The sequence below is a fragment of the Neophocaena asiaeorientalis genome, unplaced genomic scaffold (genome assembly GCF_003031525.2).
Source record: "Neophocaena asiaeorientalis asiaeorientalis breed wild unplaced genomic scaffold, Neophocaena_asiaeorientalis_V1.1 scaffold7, whole genome shotgun sequence".
Classification (NCBI taxonomy): Eukaryota; Metazoa; Chordata; class Mammalia; order Artiodactyla; family Phocoenidae; genus Neophocaena; species Neophocaena asiaeorientalis.
Window position 1 is genome coordinate 24,792,909 of NW_020185337.1, and position 20,156 is coordinate 24,813,064.

General features: G+C 43.5%; 1 protein-coding gene across 1 annotated transcript in view; it reads left to right on the plus strand.

Moving 5' to 3' along the window:
* Nucleotides 1-20,156, plus strand: part of SPMIP2 (sperm microtubule inner protein 2) — a 94,758-nt gene that overhangs the window by 44,675 nt on the left and 29,927 nt on the right. The window contains 2 exon segments of the mRNA XM_024736075.1: nt 11,488-11,742; nt 18,914-19,099. Of these exon segments, the coding sequence (XP_024591843.1) occupies nt 11,488-11,742; nt 18,914-19,099 (441 nt within the window).

The window sequence follows — 20,156 nt, forward strand, 5'->3', positions numbered from 1 at the left end:
TTCAATCCCCTTAACTAGTATCTGGGAACACAGCCAGTTCCCTGGCTGGCTGAGCAGAAAAGGGTAAAGGTATAATAAAAAAGATACAAAAATGTACAGAATGGGTAATTAACAAGGCCCTACTGTATAGCACAGGGAATTATATTCAATATCCTGGGAAAAACCATAATGGAAAAGAATATAAAAAAGAATGTGTTTATATGTATAACTGAGTCACTTTGCTGTACAGCAGAAATTAACACATGTAAATCAACTATACTTCAATACAAATTTTTTTAAAAGATACAAAAGTGTAAAGAGTACTTATCTGTTGATTACTGCTTACATGCTTTTTTACAATTAAACATTTCTCAATAATCCCAATAGCGAGTTTCCATGTTTTTCTTACATCCTACTTTCAGCCACTTTAAAGCCATTTTTACTCACTTATTATATAATTTACAAGGTGGAGAAACACCACTTACTAGTCTAAATTGCCCTGGTCTAAACTGAAGTCACTTACTGCCATCTAGAAATAAACAATCCTTTCCTGATGTCCTGTCTATCCAGGGGATAGAGAAGGAAATGGCCATATTTGATGAAGGCTAAGAAGTGTTATTTTCATAAATTACATTTTAACTTGTCTGTGATGTGCCTTGCTATTAATGCCTACATTTAAAGTAGTAAGTTTCTTTTCTTTTCTCTTTTTGAAGCAAACCTAGTATTAAGTCGATGGTACATTTTACAATCCATAGCAGCTGTTTCCACCCAGCCCAGAGTTAGTTAAGCTCTTCTCTCTGGATTAGGTGGTAATGACCATCTTTACTCAGAGCACGAACAGAGCAACGCATACCTGTTTAGCAGTAAACCAGTGTCATTCTTACCTCGTGTTTTTTTTTGTTTTTTTTCCTGCGGTACGCAGGCCTCTAGCTATTGTGACCTCTCCCGTTGCGGAGCACAGGCTTCGGACGCACAGGCTCAGCAGCCATGGCTCACGGGCCCAGCCGCTCCGCGGCATGTGGGATCTTCCCAGACCGGGGCACAAACCCGTGTCCCCTGCATCGGCAGGCGGACTCTCAACCACTGCGCCACCAGGGAAGCCCTCTTACCTCGTTTTAATTTCCAGTGTATCTGTTTCATTTATCATCCCACCCACTTTTCTATTTTTTATCTGCACTGGCAGGTTAACTATATTTGCATCTCCTCATTGGTCACTTACACAACTCTAATAATATGAAAATCAGTGATCACAGAGTCAGAAATGAGATGGGCCAAATTAACACCAGCAGAGTAGAATAAAGCAACGCTTTCTCTGGGACCTTTTGTACAAATAAAAGGTAGGCTTTTTGATGCAAAATAGTGCATTTCAATGAAATACTAATTTTTGCAGTCATGTACTCAACTATTTGACTCTAACAAACAAACGGAGAAGCTTTCTGTCTAAAATATGCACGGAGAAAGTGTCAAATAAAAGGCAAATATGAGACACACTCCAGATCAGAGGATAGTCAACTATGCCCCGTGGCATGCAGGGTCTTAGTTCCCCGACCAGGGATCGAACCCGTGCCCCCTGCAGTGGAAGCGCAGAGTCCTAAGCACTGGACCACCAGGGAAGTCCCTATGGCTCCTTTTTGTGCTGCAAAGACAGAGCTGAGTTGTGGTGACAGACAGGCTAAGGCCCCAGAGTCTGAAATATTTACTCGCTGGCCCTTCATAGCACAGTTTGCCCACCTCTGCTCTAGCTCAGAGGGTTTGAGAGCAACACGGCCCTCTCTCCCCTGAATTTTGTGAAGGTGAGTTCTGACGGGGCCCCTGGCTGGCCTCCATTTCTCTGTTTCCTTGTAAAGTCATATCCTCACGCATGAGAGCATAAACACCAAATGAATTATAATTCAGCATGTGATCGAGAACCAGATGGTAGTGACTTCAAATCATTGTATGTGGTATTAAAAGTAGATTGTAAAGCAGTAAAAAAAGTCGCATTGGGTGTATGGTTTCCTTTTTTTCTGTGAGGAGTTTCCCTACGTGCTCTGTGTCAGACAAGTCAGGGGCCTCACATCCCACTCCTTTCCAGGGAGCCACTGTCTTGTTTGGTTGCATAATTTGGCCTCATATGACTCAGGGTTAAACCCTGATTCATTCATGCCAGGCTCTGAAACCCCAGTCCTCTTCCAGTGCTTGGTTTTAGGAAGAGATAAATGACTCGGTTCTGACCAGTAAAATGAGAGACGAATTCACCTGTTGTTTTCGAGGAAGGGCTTCTCCACTGGTGAAACACACACAACCCCTCTTGGGCATTATGGTACCTGCATTATGATACCTGGAGCTGTGACAGCCTCCTTGGAGCCTCAAGGGGAGCTTGCCTGAAGGCGACCTGCTACCCTGAGGATGCAGAGCACAGACCTGGGAAGAGTCTATTCTTCTGAGGACATCGCTGGGCATTAAGCAAGCCCAGATTCCTCAGACCTCAGACCTTACAATATGACACAATGATTTTTCTTATTATTTAATTCATTTGCGATGACTTCCTGTTACTTGCAGTGCTCTGGTGGGTTTTTATTAGTTTTACATACGTACATCTTAATATCTTTTCTCATGGGAACGTCTGAGGACTGTCTCCATGAATGGTAAAGAGTTCCTTATAATAAATTGACTATTTTACACACATTTATACAGGAAAATTCCAAGTCAAAACCAAACCAAAACAATGAAACCTATTTATTATTATTTTTTTGTAAATTTATGTATTTATTTATCTTTGCCTGCACTGGGTCCTCGTTGCTGCGCGCGGGCTTCCTCTAGTTGTGGCGAGCGGGGGCTACTCTTTGTTGCAGTGCACGGGCTTCTCATTGCAGTGTCTTCTCTTGTTGCGGAGCATGGGCTCTAGGCACGTGGGCTTCAGTAGTCGTGGTGTGCGGGCTCGGTAGTTGTGGCTTGTGGGCTCTAGAGCGCAGGCTCAGTAGTTGTGGCCCACGGGCTTAGTGGCTCTGCGGCATGTGGGATCTTCCGGGACCAGGGCTCGAACCTGTGTCCCCCGCGTTGGCAGGCGGATTCTTAACCACTGCGCCACCAGGGAAGTCTGAAACCTATTTATTATTATCTACTTAGATTTTGTCTTCAGGTGAGATAAACATGTAGAGAATCACCTGGTTGCAGTTTTGTCAAGATGAGTCTGTCAGCTTTATTTTTCAAGTAGAAGTCCAGAGATGTTTACAAGACGTTTGATCCTGCCTTTTTTCTGTGTTCACGTGGAAAAGTACGGAATTTTATACTTTTGGATTACATCAGCAACCTAATGTTAACGTAGTCGATCTTTCAACGAACATTACCAAGCATTTGCATAGCGCACTGCACTGCCCAGGATGCTCTGGAAGCTTGAAGCAAATAGAAGACAGTTTGAGTCTCTATGGGAACTAACCTGGGGCTGCTTGACAAGCAGAGAGACAAGACACGCTCCTAAAATAGCTGGACACCCTGACCTCACACATGAAACACGGACCAAGCTGTACTTTACCGCTTCAGGGAATGATAATGTCTGTCCTGAGAGCAGACAACGCTGCTGAAGGAGGAGAACAAGGTCTCTTTAGACTGTATGTTGCACCTGTCCGTTTGGGATTATCCTCTCATCTATGGGTCACCCACCTGGGGATGCTGTGTCTCCTTCCTTTCTATCCGTCTGATTGAGATTCCTTCTTTACATCTTTAGTCGTAGACGATCTTTCCTGCTAGCCTTCTGGTCTTTTGCATCCATAGTTGCTCTGTAAATAGTGGTGATTTTGGCGTGCTGGTGGTTGGGGGAGGGGAACGAGATCAGGGCCTCCCTACTCCACCATCTTCCAAACGCATATCGACAAACTAAGTCTTCCAGGTCGTCCGATGGTTAGACCTATTGAATACTTGCACGAATTGCATTGAAATACGGAGTTTAAAACTGTTCCTGTCCATGAGTCCACTGTGTGCCAGTTCTTAGAAACGGAGAGTCCTGTGTACATTAGCAGTTATAACAGTTACCGTCTCCTCTCCTTTCCCCACGTGCATATGTCAGATGTGTCCCTTAGAGTTTGCTTCATATTTCACATCCCTCCCCCTGACCTTTGCCTTGGCTTGCTTCCCCCGACTAACCCTGTTGTTCTGCATGGCACATCTGTAGTGGCCAATTTATACCCGTATTGTCAACACGTTTTCAAATATACGTGTTAAAACACTCACTGCCGTGTTCCACTCGAGCCCTGTCGATTTATTTCCTTGGCGTGTTTCATTTGGGTCGCTGAAGTGGAGAATTGGCCTCATGAGGCCATATTATGGGACGAAGTGATATCGCCGTGAGCACTCATCCTTCTCTGTGCCTCCAACTATTCAGAATGAATGTTGTGAAAAGCAGCCCTTTCTCTGGCCTTACCCTGAACTGTCGAATCATGAAGTCCAGACTAGGAGGGTCTAAGGCAGCTCTGGAAATGAGATTGCTTATAGATATTTAAAGAACTGCTCGTTTCTCCCTCAGCATGGCTTTATGTACTTCCCATCTTATGATGGAATTCTTTAATTCACTTATTCAACAAACAGTTCTCTTCAGCATTCAGCACATGCTTCTTGAGGACCTACTATGTTCCAAGCACTGTGCTAGCAATTAAGACTTTACAGAGATTATATGTGTATCTATATATATAATTCAACCGTGAGAAAGAGGACAGCTGCTATTTGTGACCACACGGATGGACCTTGAGGACATTACGCTTAGTGAAATAAGTCAGACAGACTTATTTCTGTCTGTCTTATAACTGATCTCAGTTATATGTAGAATCTAAAAAAGCCACACACTTAGTGTAGAATGGTGGTCACCAGGGGCTGGGAATTGGTGGCACAGGACAAATGTTGTCTAAAGGTACAAACTTGTACAGAGTAGCAAATAAGCCTAGAGATCTAATGCACCACATAGTGAGTATGGACCACAATATGGTATTATTATCATCAGACTTGCTAAGAGACTAGTTTTAATTAGTCCAACCACTAAAAAGAAATGATAGATGTGCTAATTATCACTACAATGGCAATCATACTAGAATATATAAATGTATCAAATCAACATGTTGTATACCTTAAATGTCCACAGTGTTATATGTCAAATCTATTTCAATTAAAAAAATGTTTTAGGTGTTCACAGAGATAAATAAAAGATACCCTTCACCCTCTAGGAGGTTACAAATGGAATAGATCCAATAAGTATGGTATTTTTAAAGATGAAATAGACTCCTGTGAACGCAGCATGCTGAGTGTCTAATTTTTTTTTTAATGTTTTTTTTTGTTTTTTGGGTTTTTTTTTTTTTTTTTGCGGTACGTGGGCCTCTCACTGTTGCGGCCTCTCCCGTCGCGGAGCGCAGACTCCGGACACGCAGGCTCAACGGCCACGGCTCACAGGCCCAGCCGCTCCACGGCACGTGGGATCTTCCCAGACCGGGGCACGAATCCACGTCCCCCGCATCGGCAGGCAGACTCCCAACCACTGCGCCACCAGGGAAGCCCGAGTGTCTAATTTTGACTTGGGATTAGGGATGTTTTCCAGAAGAGGCGGCACTCACAATAAGCCTTGAAAGATGAGTTCTGATCGTAAGGAAAGGTGAAGGAAGGTAAGACTCCATCACTAGGCTTGGCTCAGTTTATGAAGACACTAGTCAGAAATCCTAGGAAATCTGGATGAAAACAATTACAGGCACCATTATAGAAAACCATTTCATGATTTTTAGGAGAAGAGATATGTTCTTTTACCTCCGTTTTAGATTCCTCCCGGCAGCTGTGTGGAGGATGGATTGGATAGGAGAGAAGCTAGAGCTAAGAGTAGTTAGGAGGTTACTGTGAGAAGCCAGATGAAGGATGCTGAAGGACCGTTTACAAGTATCACCGGCCTCTCAAACACAAGAGAAGCTCCTTGAAGGCAGGGTCTCGGCTTTGTTCGCTGCTCTATGCCCAGCACTTGGAACAGTGCCTGGCGTACAGTTCAATAACTATTTGTTGAAGGAATGAATCAATCAGTGAGAGAATAAAGGTATGAGTTCATTAATTAATTGAAACACTGCAAATGCAGAGGAGAGAAGTCAGAAAGAGACATCTGCCTCAGGATGGAACTTTCTTTCTCTATTGACACATGCCATGGCCCAGCCTTTCCGAGTGTTGGCAACAGGTGACGCTTGTTGGGAAGCCGCCAGGATTCGCCGGTCTGGCCTCTTCCCACCCTCCGTTGCATCTGCTGCGTTTCTGTCCACCATCATCAGAGGTTGGCAAACTATGGCTCCTGGATCAAATTTGTCCTGCCCCCTGTGAGCAAAGAATGGTTTTTACTTTTCCTAATGGTTGGGGGGAAAAGCAAAAGAAGGATAATAGTTTGTAACATGTGAAAATTACGTGAAATTAAAATTTCAATGTGTATAAATAAACTTTTATTGGAACCCAGCCACGCCCATTTGTTTACATAGGGTCCATGACTGCTTTTGCCCTAAAGGGCAGAGCTGAGTAGTTGAGACAGAGGCTGTATGCCCTGCATGCAAAGCCACGAATATTTCCTCTCTGGTCTTTTACAGGAAAAGTTTGCCAACCCCTGATCTAGAAGAGCTCTCAGGAAAGGCTTCGAAGTTTATTCACAATAAGAAATAAATCGTTTATCAGTGAAAGCTCCTAAAATATATTTTAAAAAATGTAACAGGTAAGACAAAGCATCAAATTAAAACAAGAAGCGAACAGACAAGAAAGAGGAAGAGAAACGAATAATAATATTGCTGTATCTTATGTGCCAGATCCTCAGATAAGCACTTCTTTCAATAAAATTATTTCCTCTCCTTCCGGCAAGGCTACCAGACAGGCATCACTATTCTTTTTTTTTTTTAACCATTAAAAAAAATTGAAGTATAGGTAATTTACAGTGTTGTGTTACTTTCAGGTGTACAGCAAAGTGATTCAGTTATACATACACACACACATATGTATATATTCTTTCTCAGATTATTTTCCGTTATAGGTAGTTCCGTTGAATGTAGTCCCCTGTGCTCTACAGTAGGTCATTTTTGGTTATCTATTTTATATATAGTGGTGTGTATCTGTTAATCCTATACTCTTAATTTATCCCCCCCCTTCCCCATTTGGTAACCATAAGTTTGTTTTCTATGTCTGTGAGTCTATTTCTGTTTTGTAAATAAGTTCATGTGTATCATATTTTAGATTCCACATATAAGTGATATCATACGGTATTTGTCTTTCTCTGTCTGACTTACTTCACTTAGTATGATAATCTCTAGGTCCATCCACGTTGCAGCAAATGTCATTATTTTGTTTTTCTTATGGCTAACATTCCATTGTATGTATATAATACATCTTCTTTATCCATTCCTCTGTCGGTGGGCGTTTAGGTGGCTTCCATGTCCTGGCAGTTGTGAACAGTGCTGCTATGAGCACTGGGGTGCGTGTGTCTTTTTTCATTTTAGAGATGAGAAGCCTAAACTCAGAGGCCAAATGATGTTCCCTGGGTCACAAAGCACAAGACAAAGCCAGGATTTGACCCTACGGTAGTTTAGCTTCAAAACCACATCTTCGACCGTAACTTGAGAATTTCAGACACTGATGAACAAGCCACGCTGGGCACGTACAGGGGAGACAGGATCTACCCGCTGGCCGTGAGATCACAGTTTCTCCAGGGCAGGAAGATGCAGAAATGAGGACCCATGAAGCCTGGCACAGATGTAAATGGAAGTACCTCTCCTTCCCCCATCATGACGTGGCTCTCCTGGCAGTAGACCAATGCTGGGCAGCTCTGTTTCAGGATTACAGCTGTGGGTTGTCCCCTTGGAGCTGGTCTTCAGGTGTTGACAAGAACTCCAAAGCAGATGGGCACATGAGGGTTTTATTAACCCAGGAGCTGTCAACTTCATGGCTGGCAAATGGGGGCCGGGGTTTTTGGGAAAACAATGAACGATCCAAGAAAACTTGCCATAAGATGAAAAACAGCTAGGAACACCCTAAGGGACGTAGCAACGGTCGTCAAACAGAGATGATAGCTGTTAAAGGAAAAATAAAGCGACCGTGGATTGGAGAGGAGTTGGAAGTTTGACCTTGAAGCAGGGAATCGGATCCAGCAGAGAGTCTCGGCTCTGGAGGGTGAGGGTTAGGGGAGGAAAATATGGGTCATTTAAAGCCAAACACCTGTGGAACTGCCCATCGGGGAAACCCCATGTCTGCATTGCTGGCTGGGTGGTGAGAGTGGATTTTTTGGTTAGGTGAGCATCGGGCCGGCTCCAGGGGACGGCTGTGAACCTGGCCCACTGCAGACAGTGACCCTCAGCTGCCTCTGCTTTATAGGCGGGTGCCTGCGTCAGCTATGCAGCCAGGGAAGGATGTCCCAGAACTTCCTGTGCCATTCACGCTGCATCACGCTATTTCTAAAGCACACAGGAGGACATGGGGTTTCAGGAAAGTCCAGTGACTCAACTGAAATGCCCCAGAGAAGCTAGATTCTCTGGGGAGCTCCTCTCCCCACCCTTGGCTTGTAAAGCACGTTCACTTTCTACGATTCTGTCTAAATCGAAGTGTTTAGACTCAGCTGTCAAGTAATTGCTCTTTTAAAAAATGTGGTCTGCAGAGTGACAAGGAGTAACTATAGATATACGTCTGCTCTCACTTTTGCAATAGTGTGAGGTGATGACAAAATTTTAGCAACAACCGAAAATTACATGGAGGATCAATATTTTCCCAAATCTGCTGGTGTCTGCAGGATGCATACAGGTGACCCAACGAGGAAAAGGATCCATGTTTAGATAAGTTTGGGAAACGCTGGATTACATAATTGCAAACAGGTTAATTTACCGCAGGATTTCTCAGAACTTTATTTTTTTTAATAAATTTATTATTTATTTTTGGCTGTGTTAGGTCTTCATTGCCACGCGTGGGCTTTCTCTAGTTGTGGCTGAGCGGAGGCTACTCTTCGTTGCGGTTCGTGGGCTTCTCATTGTGGTGGCTTCTCTTTGTTTTGGAGCATGGGCTTGAGGCGCGCGGGCTTCAGTAGTTGTGACACATGGGCTCAGTAGTTGTGGCTCACAGGCTCAGTAGTTGTGGCACGTGGACTCAGTAGTTGTGGCACGTGGACTCAGTAGTTGTGGTGCACGGGCTCTAGATCACAGGCTCAGTAGTTGTGGTGCACAGGCTCAGTAGTTGTGGCTCATGGGCTCTAGATCACAGGCTCAGTAGTTGTGGTGCACAGGCTCAGTAGTTGTGGCTCGCGGGCTCTAGAGCGCAGGCGCTGTAGCTATGGTGCATGGGCTTAGTTGCTTCGCAGCATGTGGGATCTTCCCGGACCAGGGCTCGAACCCGTGTCCCCTGCATTGGCAGGCGGATTCTTAACCACTGAGCCACCAGGGAAGCCCGGATTTCTCAGAACTTTTAACACACTTTCATGTGCTGGGACTCTCTCAACGGCAAACGGATGGTGTTCTCAAGTGTATTTGACAATAGAGAAGCCCCAGTTCATGCCTAGGCTTTGTCATGGTCACTCATGGGAGGGGCATTAGGGGAACATTTGGGAAAACACAGCCTCAAAATACCCTGAAATTCCAGCAAGCCTAATAGAGTTGTAATTTCATCCTGTTTGGAGGAGATTGCAAAATTTTCCTTACGACAGGAGTTTTGTAGGTGAGCCCTCAACACCCATCACATTGGGAGAGAAAACAGTTTTTCATGCTTGGGCCATCCTATACTTTACCTGAGTGAGAACCTGGGGCTACGATGGGTCCGTCACGGGAAATGAGGTACAGTGAACACGCAGGCGTCATGGGAGCCGCGGTGACTGGGGAGCTGGGGCAACATCTGCCCCAAGCCTGTGTCTGGGGAGTGATTTCTCACATTTTCAGCTCCCTTGGAAAGCTTGGATGAGGTTGCCAGGCACAGACTTGTAACCACACCGACCACTGCATCGGAGCATGTAGTCAACCCCCCGCCCACCTGTGCTCCCTGCAAACCCTGAGCTCCATGGCCCAAGACAAAATGAGAGGGGCTGCGGGGTCAGGAAGGGCCAGGTGACACCGTGACCACAGCACAGCCTCTGCCTCCGAGGTCTGGGGTTCACCTTGGGTAAGAGGAGTGACGTTTCTTCTTTGTGTTCCCCAACCTGCCCAGACAATCCTGCAGCCACTTTGGTTCCGGGACTTCCGAAACTCTTCCTGGACCAGCAGATCACTGTCTGTTCTAATCAGGACCATTCTGGCTCCTCTTTACATGTTCACGTCATCAGCTTTCAACACCAAGTGTATGGAAGCCATCTTTTCCCACACCTCCTGTCATTTTTGCTTCACCCACTTCCACAATTCATTGATTCCTTTGTTCATGGTCTTACATTTAAAGTACCGATGTTTATTAAATGCCCCTGCCTTTGGGCATCATCCGTTATGAGCTGTCCTCATCTGACAATTCTCTCCATCTTCCCATGGCTTCTAATACATTTGGGGAATTTTCTAATCCTCATTTCAGGGTTTTATCTGAAAACATCTCGATGTCTAAAGACCAACATCCTGCAAATGTGGTATTAGTGAGGAGTTTTAGTGTAAAGACTGTGTCTCCTATTCAACAGCCAAGACATGGAAACAACCTAAATGTCCATTGACAGATGAATGCATAAAGAAGATGTGGTACATATATACAATGGAATAGTACTCAGCTATAAAAAAGAACAAAATAATGCCATTTGCAGCAACATGGATGAACTTAGAGATTATCATACGAAGTGAAGTAAGTCAGACAGAGAAAGACAAATACCATAGGATATCGCTTACATTTGGAATCTAAAATATGATACAAATGATAAACTTATTTACAAAACAGGAACAGACTCACAGACGTAGAGAACAGACTTGTGGTTGCCAAGGGCGAGGAGGTTGGGGGGGATGGATTGGGAGTTTGGGATTAGCAGATGCAAACTATTACATAGAGAATGGATAAACAACCAAGTCCTACTATAGCAGACTTATAGCTATAATATAGCACAGGGAACTATATTCAATATCCTGTGATAAACCATCATGGAAAAGAATCTGAAAAAGAATGTATATATATATATGTGTGTGTGTGTGTGTGTTTGTGTGTGTGTGTGTGTGTATGTATAAGTGAATCACTTTGCTGTACAGCAGAAATTAACACAACATTGTAAATCAACTATACTTCAATAAAATAAATTTTAAAAAAAGAACGTGTCTGTGTTAAGTTGGTTATAAAGAAAACCGCGAGACAGCCTGTAGGCTCATTAGCTGTGACTCTGGACAAGTAACCAATCCTTCTGGGCCTTGTTTTCCCCACCTATAAACTGGGGGAAATAATACTCCCAACTTCATTTGGTTAATACAAGGAGTAATTGAATTAACAGATCTAAAAGGCTTATGAGAGCACCTAGAATATAGTCAATGACATACAAGAATTAGCTATTATTATTTCCACCATTTAGAATAGAGCATCTTAAAATAAAGTGTGGAGATTTTTTTTAAGTGTTTTTTCTTTCTGTTTTAAGGCCCAGATTATGTAAAGGATCATCTCCCTAAAGTTGCTCAGCATACCTCCTATATAGGAGAAAAGCGTCCTGCGTTAGAAAAAACTGGAGATCTCAGATATTTACAGAGGCCTGCCTCAAAGAGAAGCTTGCCGGCCAAATATAAACCTGAGTATGTTGGTGAAATTGGTTGGGGAATACCAGTGTATGATTTTATCAACAGAACAAGGCTTCAGACTGGCTTTCGCGTTAAGGTATTTTTCTTAAATCTGTGCTCCTCCTTGCACATTGTTTTCTGGTTTGAAAGCTTTCTGAGTTTGCTTCTGTGGGAAACGTCATGTTCTCGACCTGTCCTTGAGAAGCAATGGCATTGGAGTTTTTGCAGAAAAATGAGTGTGTGAAAAAATGTACTTGCTGCTATCACTCCCTTCCTCCCTTAGTACCGGCAAGGAGAGGTGTGAAGGGAACGAAGCCGAGGGCACTCCAAGAGCATTTGCACTTGGCTTTGGAATGCATCCAGATTCCCATCTACGCTGTGACATTCACACAGGCTCCCCCATCCTTGCAAGGCTTGGCGAGTGGGTGGCGTTAAAGCAGCAGGCCTGTGCTGCACTTCATCCACCAACCTAGAAACCAGCCGCAGGGCTCTAAAATCCACTGTGTGGGTCATGCCTTAAATCAGACCACCCAGGGCACGTAGTCAGAGGGCTCTCACGAAACGTGTCTGTCTCCGTTTGGTGATGTGGATGTGGGCGTGACCCCACACGTTCTCCTCTTAAACAGGAGAGAGCACGGGTGGTTTTAGAAGCAAAATCTGAGAATTCTGACTTTTTCCCCAGGCGAGACTTGACCTGAAAATATGTATCAACGATGCAGTAATTGGATATCTTAAGGCAATATAGTACAGCCTCATATAGTAAAGGTTAACAAAGGAAAAAGCCTTTTTCTGGCCAACCCTCGGCAAGTACAGGAGAGGAGCTGGGAGTTCAGTCTTTGAGGTCAAGAAGGGTTCCACTCCTGCCTCTGAGTCAGGTCCAACTCTGCGACCCTGGGCTTGAGTTCACCTCCCTGGGTCTCCATGCCTCCTCTGCCCCGTGGCGGTGTTAGAGTGCCCACTTCCTAAGACCCCCTGAATTCCTATCCCACTCCTGCCACCTGCTAGCTGTGAGTGGCCTTGGCCAGTTCCTTGACCTCTGTGCCTCTTCATCATGAATCTGCGCATTTGCTTTATCAGGCTGTCGTAAAGAAACATTTGTAAAGTGCTGGGCACCGTGCCTGGAACACATCAAGGCTCTATGTCTTTTATGTTTCTTAACTTCCCAGCATAAGGTTTTCCTAGTTACATACAAAACCCAAAAAGCGAAAACCCTTTTAGGTTAAGTTAGGAATAAAAGAGAACTTCCCTAATCTGACAATCTACAAAAAAAACAAAAAACAAAAAAATCCTATAACAATAGCAATACTGAATGATAAAACATTGAAAGCATTTCTCTTTAAGATCAGGAACAAGACACAGATTCCCGAAATCATGATTTTTTCATTCAGCTTTGTACTGGCGGTCTTAACCATGGCAGTAAGGGGGAAAGAAAGTATAAAATGTGTAAGGATTGAAATGGAAGAAGCAAAGCTATCATTATTTGCTAATAATATGCTTGTCCATGTAGAACACCTCAAAGTATAAGAGAATTTGGTAGTCAACAGGATACAAAATCCAGGTATGAAAATCAGTTTTATTTTTATATATGAGAAACAGACAGAAAATGCAATAAAACAGTTACAGTGTCGTCAACAGGTACAAAGTATGTAGGAATAGATCTTAAAAAAGGATATACTGGTACAACATTGTAAATCAACTATACTTCAATTAAAAAAAAAGCTGTTCAACACACGGAGAAAAATGCTAAAACTACTGAAACAAGATCTAAATAAATGGAAAGATATATCATGTTTATGAATTGGAAGATTCAGTATCATAAAGATGTCAAATCTATCAGATTGATAAAAGTAATTCCCATGCGATTACAATAAAAATCCCCATTTTTTTTTTTTCTGAAAAAAAAGACTGTGTCTTAGCATGATTCTCGTCATGTCGTGACTTCTAAATACGAGGGCATGAGGAATGCGCCCTGCATGGTGCCCGGCACGCAGTTGACGCCCCGATTTCAATGACTGGGACTGTGGTTTTGTACTTAATGTCACTCAGGGCCAGTGACACAGAATGAGGGCTCAGGTTCCTAAACTGGGTCTTACTCCACTCAGGCGATAAAGATGAAGATCAGAAACTTGATTCGATATCAAAAGTGGCCACCAGTGAGAAGAGGACAAACGCAAAAGCAAGGCAGCCAGTTTGAACAGATTCCAGAACATCTGTTGCCTTGTTGCTTCTCTCCAGCGACGCCGGGCTTTTGCGCACAGCCCTTGATCTGTTGCCCATCTTGAGCGTGTGCAGCTGTGAATGCAAGATTCACATCAGCCTTGACTTAGCCTTCCAGCAAGGGATTTATTCGGTTTCTTTTGATGGAATTTCACAGACGGCTCTAAATCCCCGCTCTGCGTGATAGCACGGTCCTCTTAACCCTGGTGGGACTGAGTGTGAGCCTTACAGAGACCTCCACCCCGCCACCCAACCCCGTGGCTCACACAGAAGCTGGTCTTGTTTGGCATAGGCTGTGAGGACTTGTCATCTGTGCATTTTCTTGGCCCCAGCATTTTGACAGTAATTGTTTTCAAAGATGTACTTATCTCACTCAGGTAGCGATCTTAAACAAGTCTTAAAGGATTCCTTGGACTTAGAACTTTATCATGAGAGCAAAAAGATGAAGTGAGAATGACTGCACACACAGGTCAAGAACCACATATGATTTACCCACCAGCTAAGGCCTAGGATTTGTCACCAAGACTGCTAACCTCCCCCAACCCTGCACCCAGGGCCTGCTTCCATCCCCTGCCCCCCAAGATCAGCTTCTGAGTCAAGCCCCAGACTTGGATACCTTAACAACGCAGAGCTCCAGGCCGCCCCTTCCAATCAGTGAGACTTGGCTGGAAGTGACGTTTGAGCTGATAGATACACAGACACTCCATGCCTAGAAACAAGCCCCTAATCACAAATAACACGTGAGCACCTGTGCCATGAATTCACACCTCCTTGATAGGGAGTTGGTCCATTCCTCCGTGCGATGTAACCCAGGGCAACGTCTGCATCTGCGTCCTTTTCTGTCTCTGGCTTCTTGTCCTTGGTAGCCCTCGATCCCATCCCCGTGACGTCTGTGTCTGTAAGAGTCCCACCAAGGTGGCACTTTGTTTCTGTCTAACCTCAGAGATTCCTTGGTGGCTCCCACCGAGATAACTCAGAACTTTGATTTTAAGCACAAACCTTCACCTAGTAGATTTTTATAGCCAGAACAGCTGCTCTTCCTAATTTCCTGCTCTAGGTTCCAGTAAGACCAGCAGCTAAGGAAACTCGGGCACCTGCAGTAGACTCTCGGTAACATGCCTGGGGCAGCTGCTTCCTGCCCGGGAATGGTCTCTCCTCTCTGGGGCACTGGGACGGGGTCTGTAGATCATCTGGATTTGGGTAGAAAGATAGTAACTTCCAGGCTGAGTGACACCTGAAAAAGTTCCCACATTGCAGTGGACAGTGAAAATGACACTATCGGGTCTCTCTTCTGGGTCTTTCTGTGTTTGGCTATTTCCTTCTCGGATGTGGGGCTGCAGTGCAATGATGATACACGCGTAATAAACCAGTAAAGATCACTGCTTTTGTTACTGTCTCAGATTTAAGAGCAGTACATTCTTCTTCTTCTTTTTCTTTTTTTTAATGGATTTGGTCTCTGCCAAACTATGTGTGTTGTTTCTGCAACAGTATATGGAGACCAGTGAAACAATTCCTTTGGTTTCAAACTGAGGAGCGTGTCTAAGTGGTTCGTAGCTGGGTTCATAGTGGTTTGTAGCTAAGCGGTTCGTGTCTCCCTCCCCTGGCCTTTCTTTAACCCAGGTCTCCCAATGCCTGTTTTCTACTCCTGCATCTGACCTCAGGGCCAGATGATTTGACACTTGGCTTTCCCACAAAAACAATGCGATACTGGACAATATTAAATAAGTGAATCATAACAGCTATTACTACCAATATATCACACGATATAATACCTTGAGCGATGTGTAGAAGATAATGAAGAGAACCGTGGGGACGCGCCAATAATATATTTATATGGGATACAGTGTCATGTCATAAAAAGGAAAGGTTTTGAGGCTTTGAAACTCCTGCCTCCTGTTTATCTGCCCCAAATTCCCATGTTATGAACACAGAGGGCTTCTCTGAGTTTCATGGACATGGGAACAGACTTCCTGATGGATGTCGAATAAATCAATCCAAGGTCGGTGGCTTTATGAGACATTTTTCTCACTGCGGATTTATTTAGAGAAAGTAAACATAAAAAGAGCGCTTGCTGTGGGAATGTAAATTGGTGCAGCCACTATGGGAAACAGTATGGAGGTTCCTCAAAAACTGAAAATACAGCTACCGTATGATCCTGCAATCCCACTCCTGGGCATATATCCAGACAAACCCATAATTCAAAAAGATACATGCTATGTATAGCTGATTCACTTTGTTATACAGAAGAAACTAACACACCATTGTAAAGCTATTATACTCCAGTAAAGATGTTAAAAAAAAGATACATGCAATGTTCATAGCAGCACTATTCACAATAGACAAGACATGGAAACAACTTAAGTGTCCATCGACAGAGGAATGGATAAAGAAGTTGTGGCACATATATACAATGGAATATTACTCAGCCATAAAAAGAATGAAATAATGCCATTTGCAGCAACATGGATGGACCTAGAGATTGTCCTACTGAGTGAAGTATGCCAGACAGAGAAAGACAAATATCATATGATATCACTTATACGTGGAATCTAAGATATGGCAGAGAGACTTCCCTGGCGGTCCAGTGGTTGAGACTTGGTGCTTCCACTGCAGGGGGCACGGGTTCGATCCCTGGTGTGGGAACTAAGATCCCGCATGTCGTGCAGTGCGGCCAAAAAATAAAATAAAATATGACAGAAATGAGCTTATTTATGAAGCAGAAACAGACCCACAGACATAGAAAACTAACTTTTGGTTACCAAAGGGGAAAGGGGGAGGGGGAGGGATAAATTAGGAGCTTGGGATTAACATGTACACACCACTACGTATAAAACATAAACAACAGGGTCCTACTGTATAGCACAGGGACCTATATTCAATATCTTAATAATAAACCATAATGGAAAAGAATATGAAAAAATATACATAACTAAATCATTTTGCTGTACACCAGAAACCAACACAAGTGTATATCAACTATACTCCAATAAAATAAATTTTTTTTTAAAAAGAGCTCCCCTTGACTATTTACTGTGTGAGGGAGGCACTGTGATCGGTTTCATCTTACAGAGGAGGGGTCGGCGATATTGACAGCTGAGGCCCCTTGCCTGAGGCCGTACAGCAGCTGGTCAGTGATGGAGCTGGGATCTCAGCCCAGGCCGAGAGCTCAGGGACTTCGTGGGAGCCCAGCGTGTGTGAGAGGAAGTGACAGGAAACGAAGTCGGAACACGGGGCTGGAGCCGCTGGGTGAGGCGCTCATCAGGGCCAGCACTTTTCCCCGAGGCAGTGTCCGCCCGGGTCAGTCCCGGTTGCCTTGTCTCCTAAGGGCCCGTCCTTTCTTCACGGGGCCTCAAGCCTCTCCCGGATCCCCACCACTCTGCGTCGTTTGCACACAGATGCTGCATTCATCATAGTAAAATGAATCATCAGTAGTGGGGATCACCCACATATCTGACATAATAAGAAAGAGCTTAGTAATAGTTATTTTCTTTTTTGTTTCTTTATTAAATCTTAAAATTTTTTTTTTGGAGTAGAGTTGATTTACAATCTTGTGTTAGTTTCAAGTGTACAGCAGAGTGATTCAGTTATACATACATATATGTCTATTTTTTCCAGATCCTTTCCCCTTATAGGTTATTACAAAATATTGAGTGAGGGTCCCTGTGCTACACAGTAGGTCCTTGTTTACCTCTCTTATATATAGTAGTGTGTATATGTTAATCCCAAACTCCTAATTTATCCCTCCCCTCCCCTTTGGTAACCATAAGTTTGTTTTCTATGTCTGTGAATCTATTTCTGTTTTGTATATAAGTTCATTTGTAATTTTTTTAAAGATTTCACATATAAGTGATATCATATGATATGTGTCTTTCTCTGTCTGATGTGCTTCACTTAGTATCACAATCTCTAGGTCCATCTATGTTGCTCCAAATAGCATTATTTCATTATTTTTATGGCTGAGTAATATTCTATTGTATAAATGTGCCACGTCTTCTTTATCCATTCATCAATGGACATTTAGATTGTTTCCATGTCTTGGCTACTGTAAATAGTGCTGCAGTGAACATTGGGGTGCATGTGTCTTTTCAAATTATGGTTTTCTCTGGATATATGCCCAGGAGTGGGATTGCAGGGTCATATGGTAGCTCTATTTTTGGTTTTATTATTTTCCAGTTTCTGTGTAATAAGCACATATCATTGAATATTATCTTTGGCATTCTGGAAAAAAAAAGAGAAGACAGTAAAGTTCCCCCCCTAAACTGTACCTTCTTTCCAGCCCCACCCTGTGCATTCTCCCAAACCCACTTTCACACGACACTGTCCCGGAAAATTCTCAAAATCACCTAGAAAAGAGAAGTATTGTTGGTGTGGCGTTGATCAGTATGTAGACCACCAATCACACATTTTGGAATTTCTGGGTGTTTTTCCCCCCAAGCTTCTTATTTACCTTTGGGTTCATTTGGGCAAATCACAAACAGCCTCATTAAAATTCCTAAGATCTCACACTCCTAATCTCCAGATGTTATCATCAATATAGAAGACTTTTGAAAGATAATAAAGCTTCCTTTTCCAACCAACTTATAAGAGCAAAATAGAAAACAGCTTTCCTAAAATTAGGAGCGCCTTGGGATGGCTGCTGTTTCTTTCCCAGATGGGTGTGTGTTTATTTCTCACTTTATATGTCTTAGAGTTATTTGCATCCTAACAGTTTGTCGTTTAATATAGAAATAATTACATTAGCACCTTTCATCCTTAAGTGCTGTGTAAAGTGATGGCTTTCCCGGTACCATGGGAAGCCTCTAGTAGGGGAGGGTCACATGCTGACCGTCTATGAAGGAGAAGAAACCTTGGCTACAGAAGCCAAATAACCCTCCTTTTTCTTGAAAATAATGTATTACCATCATCAACCCCCTTGTATGCAGGTGTTATATTTTCTCCATTTTATAAAACCTGGCTTTATATAGGATTCCTCAAATAAGTTGAAGGAACTTACTTGTATCCGAACTCCCAGAAAATAAGTGTTTAAGTTTGATGCTTCCTTTCTGGAACAGACCATGAAAACAACAAGCGAGGCACATATCACTGAGATGCACTCTCTGTGCTGTGTTCAAAGCCATTCCGTGAAGAATAGCGGGTTTGGAAGGAGAAGCATCTCTGCTGATAGCTGGGGACACTGCCACTCCACATGTCACCAGGCATCCCAGCCCCAGCCAAATGTGGGCTTCCTCCTTGTGGCTGTGAGTTTATGGATGATTATTGGTGAATTGGAAAAAAAGACATCCTAATGTGCACATCTTTTGTTAGGATGTGGAAATGTGAAAAGAAAGAAAGAGAGAGAGAGAGAGAGAGAGGGAGAGGGAAGGAGGGAAGGAGGGAGGGAGGGAGGGAGGGAGGAAAGGAGGGAGGGAGGGAGGAAGAAAGGAACTCAGTGTAATTTAGAGTCTAGTGAGTGATTTTATTCCTAATTGAGGAAGGCTGAAAATACACCATGGTGGTCACTAGCTTTTGTACGTCTTGACGTGCATCTTGAGTTCGCATCTCAATGTAAACATCACCTTTTTAAAAAATTACACCTCTTAAAGTTAGTATTAAGCATATGCCATAGGTTTTCAGCGAATAGTATTTGATGATGATAGGGAGATAGAAAGCTAAGAAAAAGTTGTATAAATCAGAATGGGGTCTAGTAAACCTGACGTTGGCTCCACAGCCAGGGTCCTTTAAATTTACTGTCAACAATTTGGAAACTTGTGCGTGATCTAATATCCCAAGCACAGGTGGCTAAAATACCAGGACGTATGTTTTCTAAATCTTGGCTTTTTAAGATCTTTGGAGGAAACTCTAATAGCATTATAGATTTAGGATTATACTTTTCCCTACTATTCATATACACCACTTCCGGGGTACCTCCGCTGCTCTGACAAAAATGCATAGAATGCATAGCAATCTGGAGATATCTATTCTCTTCCCAGGACTGAACCTAGGAGCTAAGAAATCTTAATTGAGCAAATTGGAGACAACCCATTCAATAGAGGGGCCCCTGGTATGTGGTCCCCCTGTCTCTGGGCACAAAGAAAATGGCATTGAAAATAAGTGCTTTGGAAGCCTTGTGGGCTCCTGCAGCTGGGGAGGAATTCGTAGGAAGTTTCTCTGTGCTGTGATCGTTGCTGAAGTTTTTGGTGAGACAGTTGGTCTCCACAGTGCCAGCCACATCCCAAACGGCCGTAAGCACCTTGAGGTCTGAGAGCTGTGTCTTATTTGGCTTTGTACTGACAGCATCCACAGCCCTCCGTGCAG